General features: G+C 38.0%; 1 protein-coding gene across 4 annotated transcripts in view; it reads left to right on the forward strand.

The window, feature by feature from the left end:
• Window positions 1-17,066, forward strand: part of ALS2 (alsin Rho guanine nucleotide exchange factor ALS2) — a 38,761-nt gene that overhangs the window by 10,766 nt on the left and 10,929 nt on the right. For 3 of the 4 annotated variants that reach the window (XM_051622937.1, XM_051622940.1, XM_051622938.1), the window contains exons 7-24: window positions 433-601; window positions 1,024-1,120; window positions 1,349-1,426; window positions 2,370-2,546; window positions 4,223-4,394; window positions 4,771-4,951; window positions 6,697-6,762; window positions 9,387-9,549; window positions 10,344-10,475; window positions 10,711-10,839; window positions 11,206-11,276; window positions 11,613-11,679; window positions 11,952-12,154; window positions 12,295-12,360; window positions 13,575-13,673; window positions 14,182-14,346; window positions 16,532-16,643; window positions 16,924-17,001. In XM_051622937.1, the coding sequence (XP_051478897.1) occupies window positions 433-601; window positions 1,024-1,120; window positions 1,349-1,426; window positions 2,370-2,546; window positions 4,223-4,394; window positions 4,771-4,951; window positions 6,697-6,762; window positions 9,387-9,549; window positions 10,344-10,475; window positions 10,711-10,839; window positions 11,206-11,276; window positions 11,613-11,679; window positions 11,952-12,154; window positions 12,295-12,360; window positions 13,575-13,673; window positions 14,182-14,346; window positions 16,532-16,643; window positions 16,924-17,001 (2,225 nt within the window). The remainder of the gene's footprint in view (window positions 1-432; window positions 602-1,023; window positions 1,121-1,348; window positions 1,427-2,369; window positions 2,547-4,222; window positions 4,395-4,770; window positions 4,952-6,696; window positions 6,763-9,386; window positions 9,550-10,343; window positions 10,476-10,710; window positions 10,840-11,205; window positions 11,277-11,612; window positions 11,680-11,951; window positions 12,155-12,294; window positions 12,361-13,574; window positions 13,674-14,181; window positions 14,347-16,531; window positions 16,644-16,923; window positions 17,002-17,066) is intronic. The other variant, XM_051622939.1, reaches the window with a different exon arrangement.

The raw sequence follows: 17,066 nt of genomic DNA on the forward strand, positions 1-17,066 counted from the left end.
ACAGTGTTGTTAATTGGTCTGAATGGGTTGGTACATAGTTTCATTCTGTATTGATCTTGGATCTGAGGAGAGATTTTTAGGAAGCGCTGAAATCTTTTTTCACTGGAAGGATATATTTTCTTTCAAAAGATACTTTTTAATGTATATTTTGTTTTGGTTCATTTACTTCAGTGTAACTGTGTAGTTCTCATATGCTTGTTATCCTTTAATAGCTGATAAAAATTAATTGGGATCCATATATTTCTAGCACGTGTTACTTTTGTATTTCAGTAACCTGTTTTCTTATGTGTCAGCCTTTGCTCTCAGTGTTAATTAAGATCTCTTTAAGAAGTCTTGGTTATCTCACATGGTACTGTTACTGTGTAACACAGTCTGAGTGATATATTTACCTAAAATAATGAGCAATTTTTCTATCTCATGGCCCGTTCTCAGTTTCTCCTAGGCTTTTACGGAAGGTAGGGCGGGCAAAAATGAGGACTGTAGCACTGACTCCAACCTACAGTGGTGAGGCTGATGCTCTTCTACCCTCTCTAAGAACGGAGGTATGGAGCTGGGGAAAGGGGAAGGAAGGACAGCTAGGACATGGTGATGTTCTGCCAAGGTGAGGTTTCTTTTATAAATTATTCTTAGTCACTAGGAAGTCTTGAGTGTTCAAATTCTCAAATTTGGTCAACTGCCTTGCATTGAGTTCTTGTTTCGTTGTGTTGTGGCCCAGGTTCCTCCCAGTAATGTGTTTTATGATGTGTTGTTACTGAAGGTTATGACTTTTCCCCTTGTAATCACAAGGAGTTTTGGTGATATTTTGTCCAAACTGGGGTGAGGTTTATCGTCAGCTTTTGCCCTTTATGGCCTTTTTGATTATGCTGCTTTATTGCCAGAAAAACTCCCATGTATACTTGTTTTCACTAGTTTGTTTTTTGGAAAAAATAAAACTTGGATGGTTTGGTTTTTTTTTGTCTTAAGAATACCTCTCATAGTCTTTTTTTTTTTTTCTCCCCTGCCTCTGGTTCTGGCAATTGACAGGCTGCAGCCACTATGTGTGAAAAGCCTAGATGGTAAAGAAGTGATTCATCTCTCTGCTGGCGGTCAGCACTCCTTAGCACTTACTGCCAAATCCCAGGTACAGCTGTTTATTATTTACTGCTTATCTATGACTTAATTGTCATGTTTGGTGTTTTCTATGTTTTTGTTTCTTTTGCTTCTAAACTTTTGTTTCAGTTTGTGGGAAGCAACTTGGAAGCAATTAATTCTGTTTCTGCCAAAGTTCTGCGTGTGTTGCACTACTACAGTTCAGTATGTCTCTGTGCATTTAAACTTACATTCTTATGTTTAGCTGTGTTTCTTACAGGTGTACTCATGGGGCAGTAATATCTGCGGTCAGCTTGGCCACTTGAACTCCCCAACAACAGTCCCTCGTCTCGCAAAGGTGCTTTCTGTTTTCTGTATTTTTCTTCTTTCAGTTTAGGGTCTCTTCTTATACAAGTGAGTGCAAAATAATTTCCAAAAGCTGACCTTGTTTATTTATGTTTGCTATATACTAATAGAGACTTGGATTTCTTTGGGTTGATTTTGTAAATATGATCCTTAGATGAGTTTGTGAAAATCTCCCCAGGAAGTCCTTTACACAGACTTCCACTATTTTTTGGCCACACTGAAGTTCTAAAACTGAGAAATGTGACCGATTGTATCTTGTTACCAAATTTTGCTTCTACCGTATATTTGGGTTCTCTGATATTGATGTTGCAGTGCTGAAAGTTTAAATAACTTGGAACACTGTTTCTATTCTAAGCATTCTGCTAGCATTTTTAGCTTTGCTAGATCATAACCTTTTTTTTTTTTTTAATTTTTGTATTTCTAGAGCTGTTTTAGTTGTGGGTTTTCTGTTTGGTTTGAACTTTTCATCACATTGAGTGAATAGCCAGATAATGACTTTGGGTTAGACCAGATCCTTGCCTATGTTTTATGGTGCTTGTCTTGGTAGAAAACTAAGGGCAGAGTTTTTCCTGTTTAGGCCTTAGGCAAATTGCTGTACAGCATGCTACCTGTCCCAAATTTACAGGTTTCCCAGTTAAATGTAGAAGGGAGAATAGTGTCCCAACTTTAATCAGGCTCACCTGATGTTAATTTAAACATTGATTATTGAAATGTGAAAAATAAGGCATTAAAAAGACATTTGGGAAGAGAGAACTTTCAGTATATGTGCAAGAAATACATTTGGTATGAGACACTGAAGTTGAAATATTAGCAGTTACTGCAATACTTTTTCTTGGTGGGTGTGTTGCATGCATGTGTGGTCAGAAGAGTTAAGTACTCTCATTCCAGCTTCAGGTGATGATTTCCAAGGTCTCTTCCTTCCTTGTGAATTTCAGGTATGTGGTGATGGTGTTTGGAGTACAGCAGCAGGACTCGATTATTCCCTCTTCTTAGCAGATGAGCAAGACTTCCAACCTGGACTATATTACAGTGGCCAGGAGACCACATCAGAAAAAAATTCATATGAAAATAGCTATACTAAGATTCCAGTTCTTTCTCTATCCTGTAGAGAGGTGAGTGGTATTTCTTTTACATTAGTGCAAGTCATACTGATGCTTTTTAGAAATAGCTGTTCAACTAGCTTTGAAGGTGTTAAGTAACTGGTTCCTAGCAGTCAAATCAGGAGCACAGCTTATGGAGAGCAGAGAGAAGGCCTAATTAGTGGGTGGTGTTCTCTTCTCTTTGCCTGTTTCTTTGTCTTCTGTTTGAGGGACAAGGAGGTGTTTCCAGTGTATCTGATACATTTCCTTCTACATGTGTGTGTTGTAGAAGTGCACCCTCAAGTTGTGCTCTGCTTTTACCACAGTCTTAATGTATTTATTCTTGGCTGCTATTGCTCTTCATTTTCCTGTGTTTCCCAAGCAATTTAGGGACACGGCTTTCTCTGTTCCATTCCGCTTCCTATGCATCTTCTTGGTGAGTGGGCAGAAGGTTCCCAAGTTCTGCACCATCTCCTTCCTTCCCCCTCCTTTTTCTTATGGGTGTAAAGGAGGGAGCTGAGCAAAGGCATCAAAGTGTGCATTTGCATGTTTATGGGAGAGAGGAATTGCCTCTGCACAGTTTTCTTCATCAGGCTTAATTGCATATCTGCCTTGAAGTTAGCATGAGGTGGGGGAGTGTGTGCTCTGACTGCACGTCCTCTTCCAAGTTTCATGATTTCAGACCAACCTGAGTTTAAGGTAACAAAAAGGAGATGGCGAGGGTAGAAAGCAGCTCTGTGTCTCAGCTCTTCTGGGTCTCATTGCTACTTAGACCTGGAGAGGGGACAGGGATTTAGACACTGGATCTGTGCATTTGCATGTGCATGTCTGTGCATGCATGTGCACACAGAGACACACACACACTTGCAAGAGTCTTCTGTAACGTTGTTGCTAGCCATTCCCTTCTCTTATCTTGTAGGATGACTTCTAGGCTCTAGTATGTTAGAACTAGCCTGTTGGTTGCTTGTTGAACAACTCTGGCTCAGTGTTTCTAAGGAATCATCTATTTAACAACAAAGAAAGTAAGAATAGAGCTCAAACACCGAGTTACTATATGGTATTGCATGTGAACAAGAGTTAGTGAGGAGCCACAATGCATCAGTGGTACTTGTGCTGATCTTAGAAAAGAATTTTGCTCCCAACTGCTGTGGAAAGCAAATACTAATACCTACACTAATACCACTTGTGTTAGTGCAGTTATTAGTATTACTGCTGTTTATTGATACTGTAATATTACTACACATAGCAATAAACTAACAACTCTCAGGTCCAGAGAGGACTGCAGTTCAAAGCACAGTCATAATATTAAAGCCTTTTTCCTAACTAATAGGAGAAATAGCTGATGTAATTATACTATTTAATATCAACATTGTTGATTTAAGTATGAATTATATTGTGGTTCTGAAGTGACTGAACTTAAGGTCACTATCTATTAAATATGAAATGATTGTATGAGTCACCTTAAAAGATGATCTGTTTCTTGATTTTTACACTCTGAGTACCAGAAAAATGAATAGCAGTGACTTTAAATGTTTGTTCTAGTTTTATCATTCTTGTATTAAACCAGTGTTTAATGATCTGTAGGTAATTAATACTTACTGTCACTTGGTGCTCCTAAAGATGTGCTTTATTCTGTATCATCCTATTTTTAAATTGAAGTTTAAAAAGAAAAATGTTAAAGCTGCTGTTTTTTTCTCTTTATCTTTCAGATAGGGTACATAAGCAATGTGATAGCTGGTGGTGACAACTGCTTGGTCTTAGTAGACAAAAATGTAATGGGATATATTGCCAGTTTGCATGAGTTGTCTTCTACTGAGAGAAGGTTTTATTTCAAACTGAGTGAAATAAAATCTCAGGTTCTTAGACCCCTTTTGGGTTTAGGTAAGAAGTTCTTTTAATCTTTTATTTCCCCTAAGTTCCACAACAAATTTCTTTATGCAAAACTTAAAAGTAATTAAATAGTTTTAAGATAAAGCTGAAGTCTCACTCCTCTGCCTTGTTCAGATGAACTGGTGAAATATATCTGCATTTTGACAACTGTGTTATGTTGTTAGTATTTGCGCTCTTCTGACTGTTTCACCTGAAATAACTTTGAGCTTTATCTAGTCTGAAATTGTTCGATTCCTAATTCTGGGTAAGGTAGCCATGAGGTGAAATTGCCAATAAAACACCTAAACAGCACCTTCTGGTAATACTCTTTATTAATGCATGCTGCTGTTTCTTAAGGTAAGCTAAATTGCTTTCTGGTCTGTTACAGATAATTTGGGCAATGCAAATGCAATCCAGTTGTTGCAGGAAATGGCAAGCAGGTTCAGCAAGCTGTGCTATCTCATTGGTCAACATGGAGCTTCTTTAAGTAGCTTTCTTCACGGAGTAAAAGAAGCCAGGAGCTTGGCCATCCTGAAGCATTCCAGTCTCTTTTTGGATAGTTACACCGAGCAAGTATCTAATTCCATCTCATCTTGAGTCTGCAGGCTTAATCTACTGACCACAACAAGCCCCAAGTGAGGGGGAAGTAGATCGTAAGGAAAGCTACATAAGTAACTGTTTGTACAAATTGTATTTCTTAAATTTAAAATGTATGGAAAGTTTTACACAAAGTTATATATTTTGTAGTGAGATTTATATTTCAAAATCTTTGCCAGTGGAGCACACTGGACAGCTTTAGCTTTCCTAATGTAAAGCTTTACCTACAAACTTCTCTTTGGTTGCTGCATATATACTTGCTAAAAAATGACATGTTCATTACTTAATAGTAAGCATCTTGTAATATAATATAATGGAGTTACAGTAGCTAGGCTACTAAGTAAAGCTACTTTTGGGGGTTAGTTGTCATTCCAGAATGCCTCTTCAGTAGTCATTAACTGATAATTGTCTCCCAGAAGAGTGATTCTTAGGTCCTTATATCTGCTAGATAGTGAGCATTACACCTTTCACCCAAGAGACAGAGTTGCTTTAGTGCTCAGAGTTAAGACAGAATTATCCTGGCCATTATTTTTATCTGCTTAAAGCTTTTGGGAGAGTTAGGTCTATGCAGTCATGCTGTTTGCTGTCTTTCTTCTTAATAACTTTTTGTAGTTGCTGGATAGTTTCACCCAAATGTGGAAGAAGTCTCATCATATATAATACCTACAGGCTTCTGTGAAAAATACTGGCTTGTTGGATGGGAGTCTGAAAATGTCCATTCTGAATGTAGTCTTGGTTATCAGACATCTAATAATCTCTAAGGGAACAAAATTTCAAGATCATCTACTTCAGTTGTTATGCAGTAGGGTTTTGAATGTGCAGCTAGTTTCACTTTTTTCTAAGCACAAAAGTAACAACTTTTGCTGGGTCAGTGATAAACTAATGCCATAGTACCCTAAAAGAAGCTTCTGCACTTATCAAATTAGTTGTTCATAATTGTAAATATGGATTTTCTCCCTTTCTTACTTAGCTGAGTATTTAACCTCAGTTTTTCTTGTAGTCTGGTTTTCCAGAATTGGTTCTCATTACTTTTATTGGAATGGTTTCTTAATTTCCTCTTACTTCCTGTCAAAGACTGAAGTACCTAATTTTTGTTCCTGTTAGTGCCTGTCTTCTGCTCTCCCCCTCTGCTTTTAATGCTTTACATGTTTTTCTGTGTGTGGCATCAAAACCTATGTGTGGTCCTCAGCATAGTGCCTTGAGCATCTTCCAAGGATCCATCAGGCAACATAAGTATTACCTGTTATTTGGGCTAAGGTGAGACCTCTTCCTTCAGAGAAAGGTGGTTTTTAAAAGTGGTTTTCTTTTTTAGTAAGGGAGAAGAGAGAGGTAGAATGTTGAATTGCAGGAAAAGAGAAATTCCCATCTCAGAGTTTACATCTGGAATATAATGAGAAGCTAGCAATATTAAACTGTTGAAACACATGGCCTATTCTGTACATGCCCCAATTTGGAGGAAAGAAAAAAAAAATCAAGTTTTGTTTGCAAAGTAAACCCTCTGCATTGTGCTAATGGCATCAGAAATGTGGATAGTAATGCATGTTCTGTATTCCACGTGGAAGGTGTTCTGGTATCGTCGACTGTTTAAGACTTTAGTATCTACCGTTATATGAGTAAATTAAGTACTTTAAATCTCAGGGGTAAACTGTTGGAAAACACAACAGTTGCCATTTCCAGGGATGTTCTTTGTAACAGAAGCTCTTTTTCCCCATTTCAGGTATTGTACTTCAGTAACAAACTTCCTTGTAATGGGAGGATTTATGCTCCTTGCAAAGCCAGCAATGTAAGCAAACCTTTACTATTTTTTGGAGTTTGTGATCAACTAGTGAAGAACTGTACTTTAAAAAATTGTGTGTTTATGTGTGTAGTAATGAGCATGCAAAGACTTGATTGTAACTTGCTTGAGTACAGATGCATTTTCTATCAGATGAAGTGACTTCCTCTCAACTGTGATGAAAGTGTAGATTAAAATGTTGCTGAATTAGTTCAGTTATTTTACCTTGAAGGTGGAGAAAGGAGGAAAAAAAGCATAAATTGTTGTAAATTCCTTGAAAGAAACATAAATAGATGTCAGATAAATTATTATTTGAAGGCATAGTTTAGAGGTTAAATTTTCATCATCTATTCAGTGTTTGTTAGTATTTTGTTCTTTCAAATGTTGCTGCCAAGAAAACACAAAACAGGAAACTTTTATTTAAGAATTAGTGAGGGTAGGTAATGTGGATTCAGTTTTGTTTGAGTTCTATGTTTATGAAAGCACTTTACAATAATGCAAAAAAATAACAACATTGCACCTATATCTTCCCTGCCTCTCAAGGTTGCTTTTCTCTGTTTCACACATAGATGCTCTTAAATGTGAGAAAGGAATTGTACCTTAAGGCCTGAGACAGCATATTTGAAATTTGTAGATCACAAAGGAAAGCTTTTTTCTCAGTTCATTAGTATTTTTGTCTAGAAAATAATGACGCTCTATCTTTCACTCTGGTGCTGTGAAGAAGTTACTGCAATGAGGGTATTTAACTCATCTCAGGAGCTGCCAGCTTTCCTTCCTTTTGAAATCTTGTCACGTGGGAGTAGTTCTGTCACAGCTGTTTATGGAGCATTTTGAATGTAGTGTAAATTGTGGCATTCGTAGTCTTTGAAACACCAGGGTACGTAATGCAAAGAATCTTCTGCATTGGAGGTCCAATGCTAGGGACTAAATACAAAATCCCAATGCACAAAGACACTGAGAATCTTTCTGCATTGGTCAAGATTTTTAGGATGACTTACAGGAAATCTTAGTTCAAGTATAAGCTCACTTATTTTTCTGGATAATAATATTCTGGATAATTTCAGCATCCAGTTCTGGATGTAGAATCATGTAGAATTCTTGGGGACCCTGCTGTACAATTCTCCGTTCTGGATGCTGAAATTACTCTTACAGAATTTTATGTCAGTTGTCACTGTCATGCTTCTGCAGCCAGGACCTCATTAGGTGAATAACACTTTTTCAGGTTCTGAAGCTTCAGGGAGGAGACGTCATAGAAGTTTTGCCCTGTTACTTGCAAAGGAAGTCAAGCATAACTTTATTGATAAGGATCAATGTCCCTATTGCCCCTTCCCCGAGGGGTACTGTCTTAAATCAATTGTTGTCAGCCTGTCTTCTACAGGCATTCTGCAATATGAATGTATGAGAAGCAGTCCCAACTCTGTAAAAAGTGCTGTCTTCAATTAAAGTCTCCATTGATAGCAGGTTTTTGAGCATTTCCTCTGAAAATGTGGATGAGATATACTCAGTGTTATGAATCTTATTATTTGACACTTCTCTGCAGAGACCTCCACGGGAGGATCTCAAAACACTTTAAAGATGCATGCCATCCATATGGTTAAATTTAAGATCATGAAATATGGTCTTCTCTCTAAAGAAGAGTTTTGTTCCTAAGGCTTGTTGTACTAGAGTGTTCTTATATATCATTTGCAGACCTAGACAAGGTATGTTATTTTGATGTGTGAAATGGCATCTTGCTAATCATGTAGAATTCTTGGGGACCCTGCTGTACAATTCTCTGATCTGTTTTGCTGTCCCTGGGGCCTGCTTTCCCAGCCTCACCTGATTTTTGCAGCTTGTGGTTTAAATGCTTCCTAGCTGGATGTATTTTAATGGAGATGTGTCATACTTGCTAGTACATGTGTGCACACAGGTATGGTGAAGGAGAGGGAAAAGTAGGTTTGTTTTCCTTTTAATGAAGAAATCCTGGTTTTGTGTGCTAATGCATTGTCTTCAGAATCATTTCCCTCTTCTTCTCTGAACTAGATTAGTTCTCCCTCTTGGAAATCAGACTGAGGATTGAACAGATTTCCTGCCTTTCTTTGAGGTAGGATGTAATTTTTCTAGTTAGGGGAAAAACTGGTCAGTTGCCTTGAACAGCAGGGGTGGGCAAGAGATTATTTGGATATATTTAGGGAATTGCACTGGAGCAAAGTTTGAAATTATTTTCACACCTTCTGGAATGAATCAACAGTGTTAGAAACTTAGTGCTGTACCAGACATGGGGAAGTCATTCCACCTGTTAGCTCTTTTACTAATGAAGTATTAAGAGGAAAAGGCAACTAGTCACTCTCCAAGCTGGGCAATTTAGTCAGCTTTCTTCAGGCAGATTAATGACTGAGCATATGAGAGTAGAAGTCAAAAAAGTCCTGTGTTGCTGTTGTTAGAGAGCTACATGTCTATACTACTGTACGTACTTAAACCAAATTGGGAATAGATTAATAAGCAGCATGTATTTGTCTTTATAATTTTTATTAGTTTACCATAAACCAAAAAGGGGCATTCTGAGCTCGTTTACAGAAAACATCACTGATGTCTTACTGTTGTGTTTTTTTTCTTCTCTCCTCCCTTTGTTTTCCCATGGTCCCATTGTTTAGAGACTTCTTGAGTAAAAACCAGGAGCTGTTACAGAAACTGTCTGAGAAGAATGAGGAAAACCTCCAGTTAGTGGAAGTTCTGAATGCTCTGTTTTTCATGCCATTTGGACGACTTCATAATTATGCAAGAACTTTGCTAAAGCTTGCCACATGTTTTGAAGTGGTAAGCTGGCTTTGTTACCTATATCTGAATAAACATACACATGAAACCTAAATCTTGGAAGTAAATTTTTGAAGCAAATGCCAGGTAATTAGAAATAGCGTAGTCCTCAGAGAAGCTACTTCAGGTTTATATTTACTGCAGGGAAGATCGTGCACATTTATTTGTGCAATTTTACACCACACCTGTACAGATTACATGACAGGTGGAAACTTGCTACTCTGCCAGAACTTGTTTGTGTGCCTGAGTGCTTAATTAAAATTATATTCTTTTGATATTTGCCTGTTGTTTTTCAGTTCCTTCTGGCATCATTACTATAGCTGTCCTTGGCTGTAATACTCTACTAAAAATACTACATATATATTACGTAGACTTTCACCACCTATTTAGATGTGTATAATTGCATTCTTTTGAAATAAAAGATGATTAAATGTGAACAGTAACTAGATGTATGTTTATCCCATTATAGTAACTTAAAGCATTACTCATGCAGATATTAGCTCTACTTCTATTACAGCTTGTTAAGCTGCAAAAAGGTAGACCATATAATTGTATATTAATTATTCTTAACATTCTCTTAACAATGATGAAACTTCTGTGATTTTTAAAAACCCCCAGTTCACCAGCAGAATATGTGACCAAGAAAATAACTTAGCCCCCACTGTTACTTTATTTACCAGATCAACTGTCATGTGTTTGGTGCTGATCTAATAAGCAGTTGTATTGCAGCTTGGTTAGTGTTGTTGGCACAGGTGTTCAGAAACACTCTCAGGTCTGTCTTACCTTGTGTCCTGTAGGCATCTCCAGAATACCAGAAGTTACAAGATTCTAGTTCTTGTTATGAGAGCCTTGCTGTCCATCTTAGCAGGAAAAGGAAAGAAGCTGAATATACACTTGGCTTCTGGAAGACCTTTCCTGGGAAAATGACGGTATTATGTCAATTGTCAGTCCATGAGCAGCTTGAATGTCTTGCTGTTAGAATTATGCCCTGTGTCTACTACTGATGCTGCTGTCCCAGTTGCACTTCCCATTTTTCTAATTTGTGTTGCTGTAGTATTCTTACTTCAGAAAGGTTGGGCCTCTAGTATGAAAGACAATGCTGACCTGAAGTCACCATCAGTGAGAAGTAAGCTTCTGTCACTTTGTTTTGGACCCTACCTGTAGGATTCCTTGCGGAAGCCAGAGCGCCGTTTAATCTGTGAAAGCAGCAACCGGGGGTTGTCCCTACAGCATGCTGGAAGGTTCTCTGTGAACTGGTTCATCCTCTTTAATGATGCTCTGGTACATGCTCAGGTAAGCCAGCTGTTATCTGGGAACAAAACCTTTACTCTATTTCAAACATGACACTTCTTTCATATGATGAAGATAAGCTTTTGTACTGTTCACTTCAGTGTTGCTTGAACATTTAAAAGTGATATATTTTCACATTTACAAATAAATTTGAAATTATGTACTTCTTAAAATGTTTTATTGCTTTTGCCCCCATGGCTGGCATGCTTTCTGTTGGCTGTTTCTTGGAGCAAGGTGCATATAAGAAACCTGTAATGCTCTTTATTCCCTAGTTCTCAAAGAACAGCAAAAAAAACCTGTTCAGAAAAAGCATGGGGCAGGGGTGATGGATCAGTACTCTGAAGTTTCCCTTCTTCTCCTTGCCTACAGTTCTCAACACACCACATTTTTCCCTTGTCCACGTTATGGGTAGAAGCTCTTTCAGAAGAATCTGGTAATGTGTGAGTATTCTCACCTGCAATGCTGAAATAGTCAGATACCTTGGAAGAGAGGGTCAGTGTTTTGTAATCAATTATCGTAAACTAGGAGCAGAACAGGCTGGATGCAGTGGGGTCTGCCCTCTTGTTTCAGAGGACAGTTGTATAAATGTCAGAAAGAATAAGGTAATTGAGGAAAGCACATAGTCTTTGCTGCTTCTTTTCACTGCTGACTTTAATATAAAAGTGAATGCTAGCTGGGGATGAGGAGGGAGGATACAATAGTCATGCTCTAAGGAACTTTGCCTTTTTCAGGATAAAAATTCACTAGATTAAAATACTTCCCTTCCCCCCACATAGGAATGGGTTGAAGATCACAACACCCGAAGAACAGTTTGTTCTTGTTTCTTCAACGCCACAGGAAAAGGTAGGCAGATCTACAAAATGTGCATGGCTTCATTGATGTGAAGGTATTTGATTTTATGAAATAAAACGGGGAGAAGTGTCACCTAAGTACTTTCCAAGAATGAAGTATTCTTACAACTTGGTATGCAGGTTGACTGTACACTGGGACTGACTGTAGCAGTACTCCAGTTTACAGTGTGGTACTGAGAAAGGAGATGATTGCAGCTGCTCTAAAGGTGAGATTCAGTGCACAGACGTTAGCTAAATTCTGTGATGAAACATTCTCTGTTGCAGACCAAGTGGCTGAGGGCAATAAGCCAAGCAGTGGATCAGGCCCTGAAAGGGACTTCTGACTGGATTCTATATGGAGCTGGTGGGAATGTGCAAAGACAGGAACCTCCTATTTCTCGCAGTGCCAAATACACCTTCTATAAGGACCCTCGATTTAAGGATGCTGTTTATGATGGGAGGTGGCTTTCAGGAAAACCCCATGGCAGGTAAAAGCATCTGAATGTAACAGTTAAACACAAAATGAAATAATTGCTATATCAGTAAGTCAGTAAGGGTTGCTCACAGAAGCTGTTTGGGAGGTGTGAACTGATTCTTACACACGTGTATGACTTTGTGTTTTTTCCAGAGGAATCCTAAAGTGGGCAGATGGAAGAATGTACTCTGGGACTTTCCGGACTGGGCTGGAGGATGGGTAATATCCTCTCACTGCTTGTGGAGCTACAGGGCAAGAACTACCTATTGTTGTAGGAGATAATAACAGAAGCCTTTTAATTAAAGGTCTTGCAGTGAATCCTACTGACTCAGGATTATGTATGTTAACAGGATGCATCTGTATGTTGATATATAGATACAGTGTCATTTATGTAGAGGTACACTAGTTGTCTTCACAACAGACAGCTGCATGATTAAAAACTTGCTCTTTCACAAAAGCTGAAACTAATTGGAGTCATCAGGTATAGGATGGTGGAAGGAAATGGTAAAACAGCAGAGAAGAATAGGTGGGTGAGTGTAAACTCCTAAGCAGAGGAAGCCAGTTGAAAAGTGTGCAGTAAACTTTCTGCTGCATAGGTAACTACTAACTTTTTGTATTGCAATATTTTTTCAAAAGCTCTAGTATTTTTATCTGTCTAGAAGATACAATGTAGCAATCATCTTCTCAAATGTTTTCCTTGTTGTTGTTCTGGTAGAGCAAGGGTTTAATAATTCAGGAAGGAGACAACACAGTCTTGAATCAGGACTTCAGGGTTTGGGTGCTGAAAACAAAACTAATAAGATTACATGATCCTAATGACTAAGATAATGGGCACAGAGGAATTTGAAAATAGGATGAATGGAAGTCCTAGACATTATCAAGTTATTTGGTGAAACAAATAAAACCACTTGAAAGTAACTTAATGTATTACACAGCTTTGAATTAGTCTACGGATTTCATTGCTATGAATCTTCTTAGAGCACTTTTGAGGCTAAGAGTTAACTTATTTCCAAAGGCATTTTTATATGAATTTTGTGAGCAGACATGTATGTACTGGGCTGGATAAAAACTTAGCAGGAGTCCTGCTGGTTTCCAGATATACTTTTGAAGTATTGAGTTGAAGGGAAAATTGAAGTGTGGTCTGGCAGTAGACAGATTTTAAAATGCACCTTAGCTATTGGTTTAATGTCAGACTATAAAACCATATGAGAGATTTCGTCATACTGACTAAATTGACCTAGTAATGCTGGAATTCCTCCTTTCTCTTTAAAAAAAAGAAAAATAAATAAAAAAACTAGCTGCTGTAGCTGGAGATGTGCTAAAAATGATACAGAGCATTCTGATTTTAGAATGCATCTGTGGTAGGTATCTCTTTTTTAACTAAATATTTTTAGCATTATACCTGCTTGTATTCCATTTCTGTGCGTTGACAGGTTTGGTGAATACAGAGTGCCAAACAAAGCACTGAATAAGGATGACCATTATGTGGGGTACTGGAAGGAAGGCAAAATGTGTGGGCATGGAGTCTACAGGTAATGTGTGGCACTGGTGTTGCTGTCATTGCAGAGGGCAGAGCAGGGATGATCCTCTGGCACACTGCTTACCAAGCCCTGCTGTATGTAGCTTTCTTGTTATATTTCAGACTTAGGATTATAGTTAGTTTGGCTTATTTTCTGCTCATAATGCGTACAGGTGCAGTGTTCTGTTACTAATATCTATTCTGATGTTGCCACCACCTTTCAATGACAAATGATTCCATATTCAGAGAGATAAATACAGCCTTTAAAGGCTTGGTTTGTTGGAGAGAGAGTGGCTTTAAAACAGCAAAGCATCAAAGGACCTGTATTAAAGGCTCATTTTTATCCCAAGTATATTTCAAGTATAGTTCCTGCTAGGTGTGGCTGCAATGTAATTCCTAGAAGAAAAAAGAGAGGGTTAGTTGGGGTGGAGGGGGAAACCAACTGAAAAAACCCAGCAACAAAAAAAGCATAGCAGAAAAGTAGATTTCAGGAGTCTTATTTATTCCCTTTCTCATGATAGCTATGCTACTGGTGAGGTGTATGAAGGGTGTTTTCAGGATAACATGCGTCATGGGCATGGTCTGCTACGTAGTGGGAAGCTGACATCTTCCTCTCCCAGTATGTTCATTGGACAGTGGACAATGGATAAGAAGAGTGGTTATGGAGTTTTTGATGATATCACAAGGTAAGGCTTTATTTCCACAAATCCTTAACCACTGGTGTGATGCACAGTTGCAAAAAGCGTAGGAAAGGATTTGATCTGTTTGTAGCATGCCTTTTTTTCCTTTATATGAGGATTTCTGAGTTGATGATCTAAAGAATTTGGTATAGAGACTGCTTTTTGTTGCTGCTTCTGGAGTAAATGCAGGGTGTTTTGTTTTTATTTTGGTTTTCTGCCTTGCTTTCCTATCCTACTTCAGCCTGAAAACTAGCACTGAATATGGTATCTTATCGAGGTATCTTCTTGTGTGATTGATGAAAGTTTTATGAGTGTCATGCAAGGAGTATTCTTTCATCTCAGCAGTGCAAGACTGGGTTGTCCAGTGATGAGATATATAGGACTAGATAAACTTCAGCTCGTGCTGAGGTTTTCCATAGACTTATTCTGTCAGTGCAGCAGAGGGAAGATGTTTCTCTCAGGGCTGATCAGTGAAGTGGTGGTTTTAAAAACGGGGCTGTGTTAAATGAAAACTGAGCACAGATTGATATACTCTGCTTTTTCAGTCATCAATTTAATGCTGTTTATTCCTGAAATGAGATGTTGTGGTGAGAGCCCACAAAAACTGGTTTTGATTTAACTGAACTAAAAGCCCACTTAAACAGAATAGTAAAAAGTCTTGAGGGAATTTCCCAATGTCCATTTTGCATCTTGTCTTTCTCTTTGGCAGTGGTTGCTCTTATACTCTTGTGTCAGGATGTCTCCACATACTTTATTTAGCCATTTATTTACCTAGGACAAACTAAAGAGATGCAGCTTTCCTTACAGATCCCCTCATCTCCAGAATTTGTAAATGCAGTGAATCACTCATATTTGAGTGAGCTGCCCTCATAGTAGTTGTATTTGTGGTTTCAGGGATGGGTATGTAAATGCATTTGTGGCCTAAGTTTTCATTTCCTTCACTTACTCAGTCCAGACAATAAGGATTAGCTGCAGACACTCTTTATAACTCACTGTCATTACTGCAAACCAGTCACTTGAGCAAGTGAAGCTTCTGCTCTATCATGTTTCCATCCTGGTAACCAGGTATGCTCCATCTGTTTTTTCAAGAAGCCTTCACCCAGCAGAGACCCCTGAAGCTGGCATGACGGATCAGACCAGCATGCTACTAGGTTATGGGCCCAATTAGATGGAAGATATCCCTGAATTTAGATTAATGACTGGGCTTGCCCTCTTTACTGTGACCATAATTTTTCCTGGACACTAGAAGGAAAATGCTCTGTAATAAGCAGAGTTCTATTAAATCAATTGTTAATTTTCTCCTAAAAGCAAACAAAAAAGTCCTTGGCAAGTTAATTTTTTTTATTACTTGTGTGGTGATAACATCATGTTCTTTTTCAATATTATTCAACTTGTGTTGTTTTGAAATATTTGGGATTTGCCCTTAGTTTCAAACACTCACAAAAAAGTTTTCTAACAAGTAGTCTGAAAGAGGCTGATGTTGTGATTAATCTTTAATTGTCTAATTTTTTTTAAGGCATGACCTTTGTTATGCAATTATCCAGAAACTTTACAATGTGATCTGTTTCCTTACATTCTCATTTTCCTTTGCACTCTTAATATTTTCAAAATGTCATGTGTGAATCTGTAGGTCTCGCTGCTATTCCCCAGGTAGAACAGCTTGATTTCCTTAATTCATTATCCTCTGAATTTGAGTAATCTGAGTTTAGGCAAAGAAACTATTTGGCAAAAAAAACCAAACAACCACCAACATAAAATAATTTTCTCATATCTTTCCTAAGTAACTGTTAAATAATGAAGCCAAAGATCCCCTTTCACATGCAATTGAAATCTTTGATAAAGCTGATCCAAATCTGGTCGTAAGTTTCCCTGTTTCTTATGTGCTGTAGCTACTGCTCAGGTTCCTTTGGAGAGGAACTTGGCTTAACTGGGTTTCAGCATTGTTTCAGATCATCACGAACACTTTGCTTGGATGTGGCAAATTCGTAATGTGGATTGTGAAGGGAAGGTCATTACAGTTTTTCCATCAAAAAAGCTATTTCCATAAAGCTAGTGAAACTAGATTGACAGACTTGAAGCAAGTGCTGCATAACTATCTTCTGCTGATTTCTGTAATGGTGAAATACTGCAGTAAAGCCAAAGAAAGGATATAAATGTACTTAGACATTCTTGCTACTTACTTTTTCTTCAGAGGAGAAAAATATATGGGAATGTGGCAAGATGATCTTTGCCAAGGCAATGGTGTTGTGGTTACTCAGTTTGGGCTGTATTATGAAGGAGCCTTCAGCACCAACAAAATGATGGTGAGTTGAACACTGGACTCTGTTCTATAGTGACTTTTCCTCTGAGTGTGGTAGTGTGTTAGGCTGTGTAAATCTTCTGTTGCTCTAAGCTTCTGTTTTCCTGGCTTTTAAAGCTGTCTTTATAATCCCTGCCCTGTTTCACCTGGGACTAATTCAGAACCTGTTTTTTTTAAAAAAAATGTATTTGCTAAGGATTAGTAACAGGTTTTTCAGTGTATCTTTAGATCTGCAGCCTGCCCTTTTGTTATAATTACTGTGGTTTTTATTATTCTCTTAATAGGGGACTGGAATTCTGCTTTCTGAGGATGATACAGTCTATGAGGGGGAATTTTCAGATAACTGGACTCTGAGTGGAAAGGTTGGTGTTTGGTATTGTCACTTCTCAACTGTTACCATCTAAATAAACCAAACAAACCAAACAAA

The sequence above is a fragment of the Apus apus genome, chromosome 6, assembly GCF_020740795.1.
Source record: "Apus apus isolate bApuApu2 chromosome 6, bApuApu2.pri.cur, whole genome shotgun sequence".
NCBI classification, from domain to species: domain Eukaryota; kingdom Metazoa; phylum Chordata; class Aves; order Apodiformes; family Apodidae; genus Apus; species Apus apus.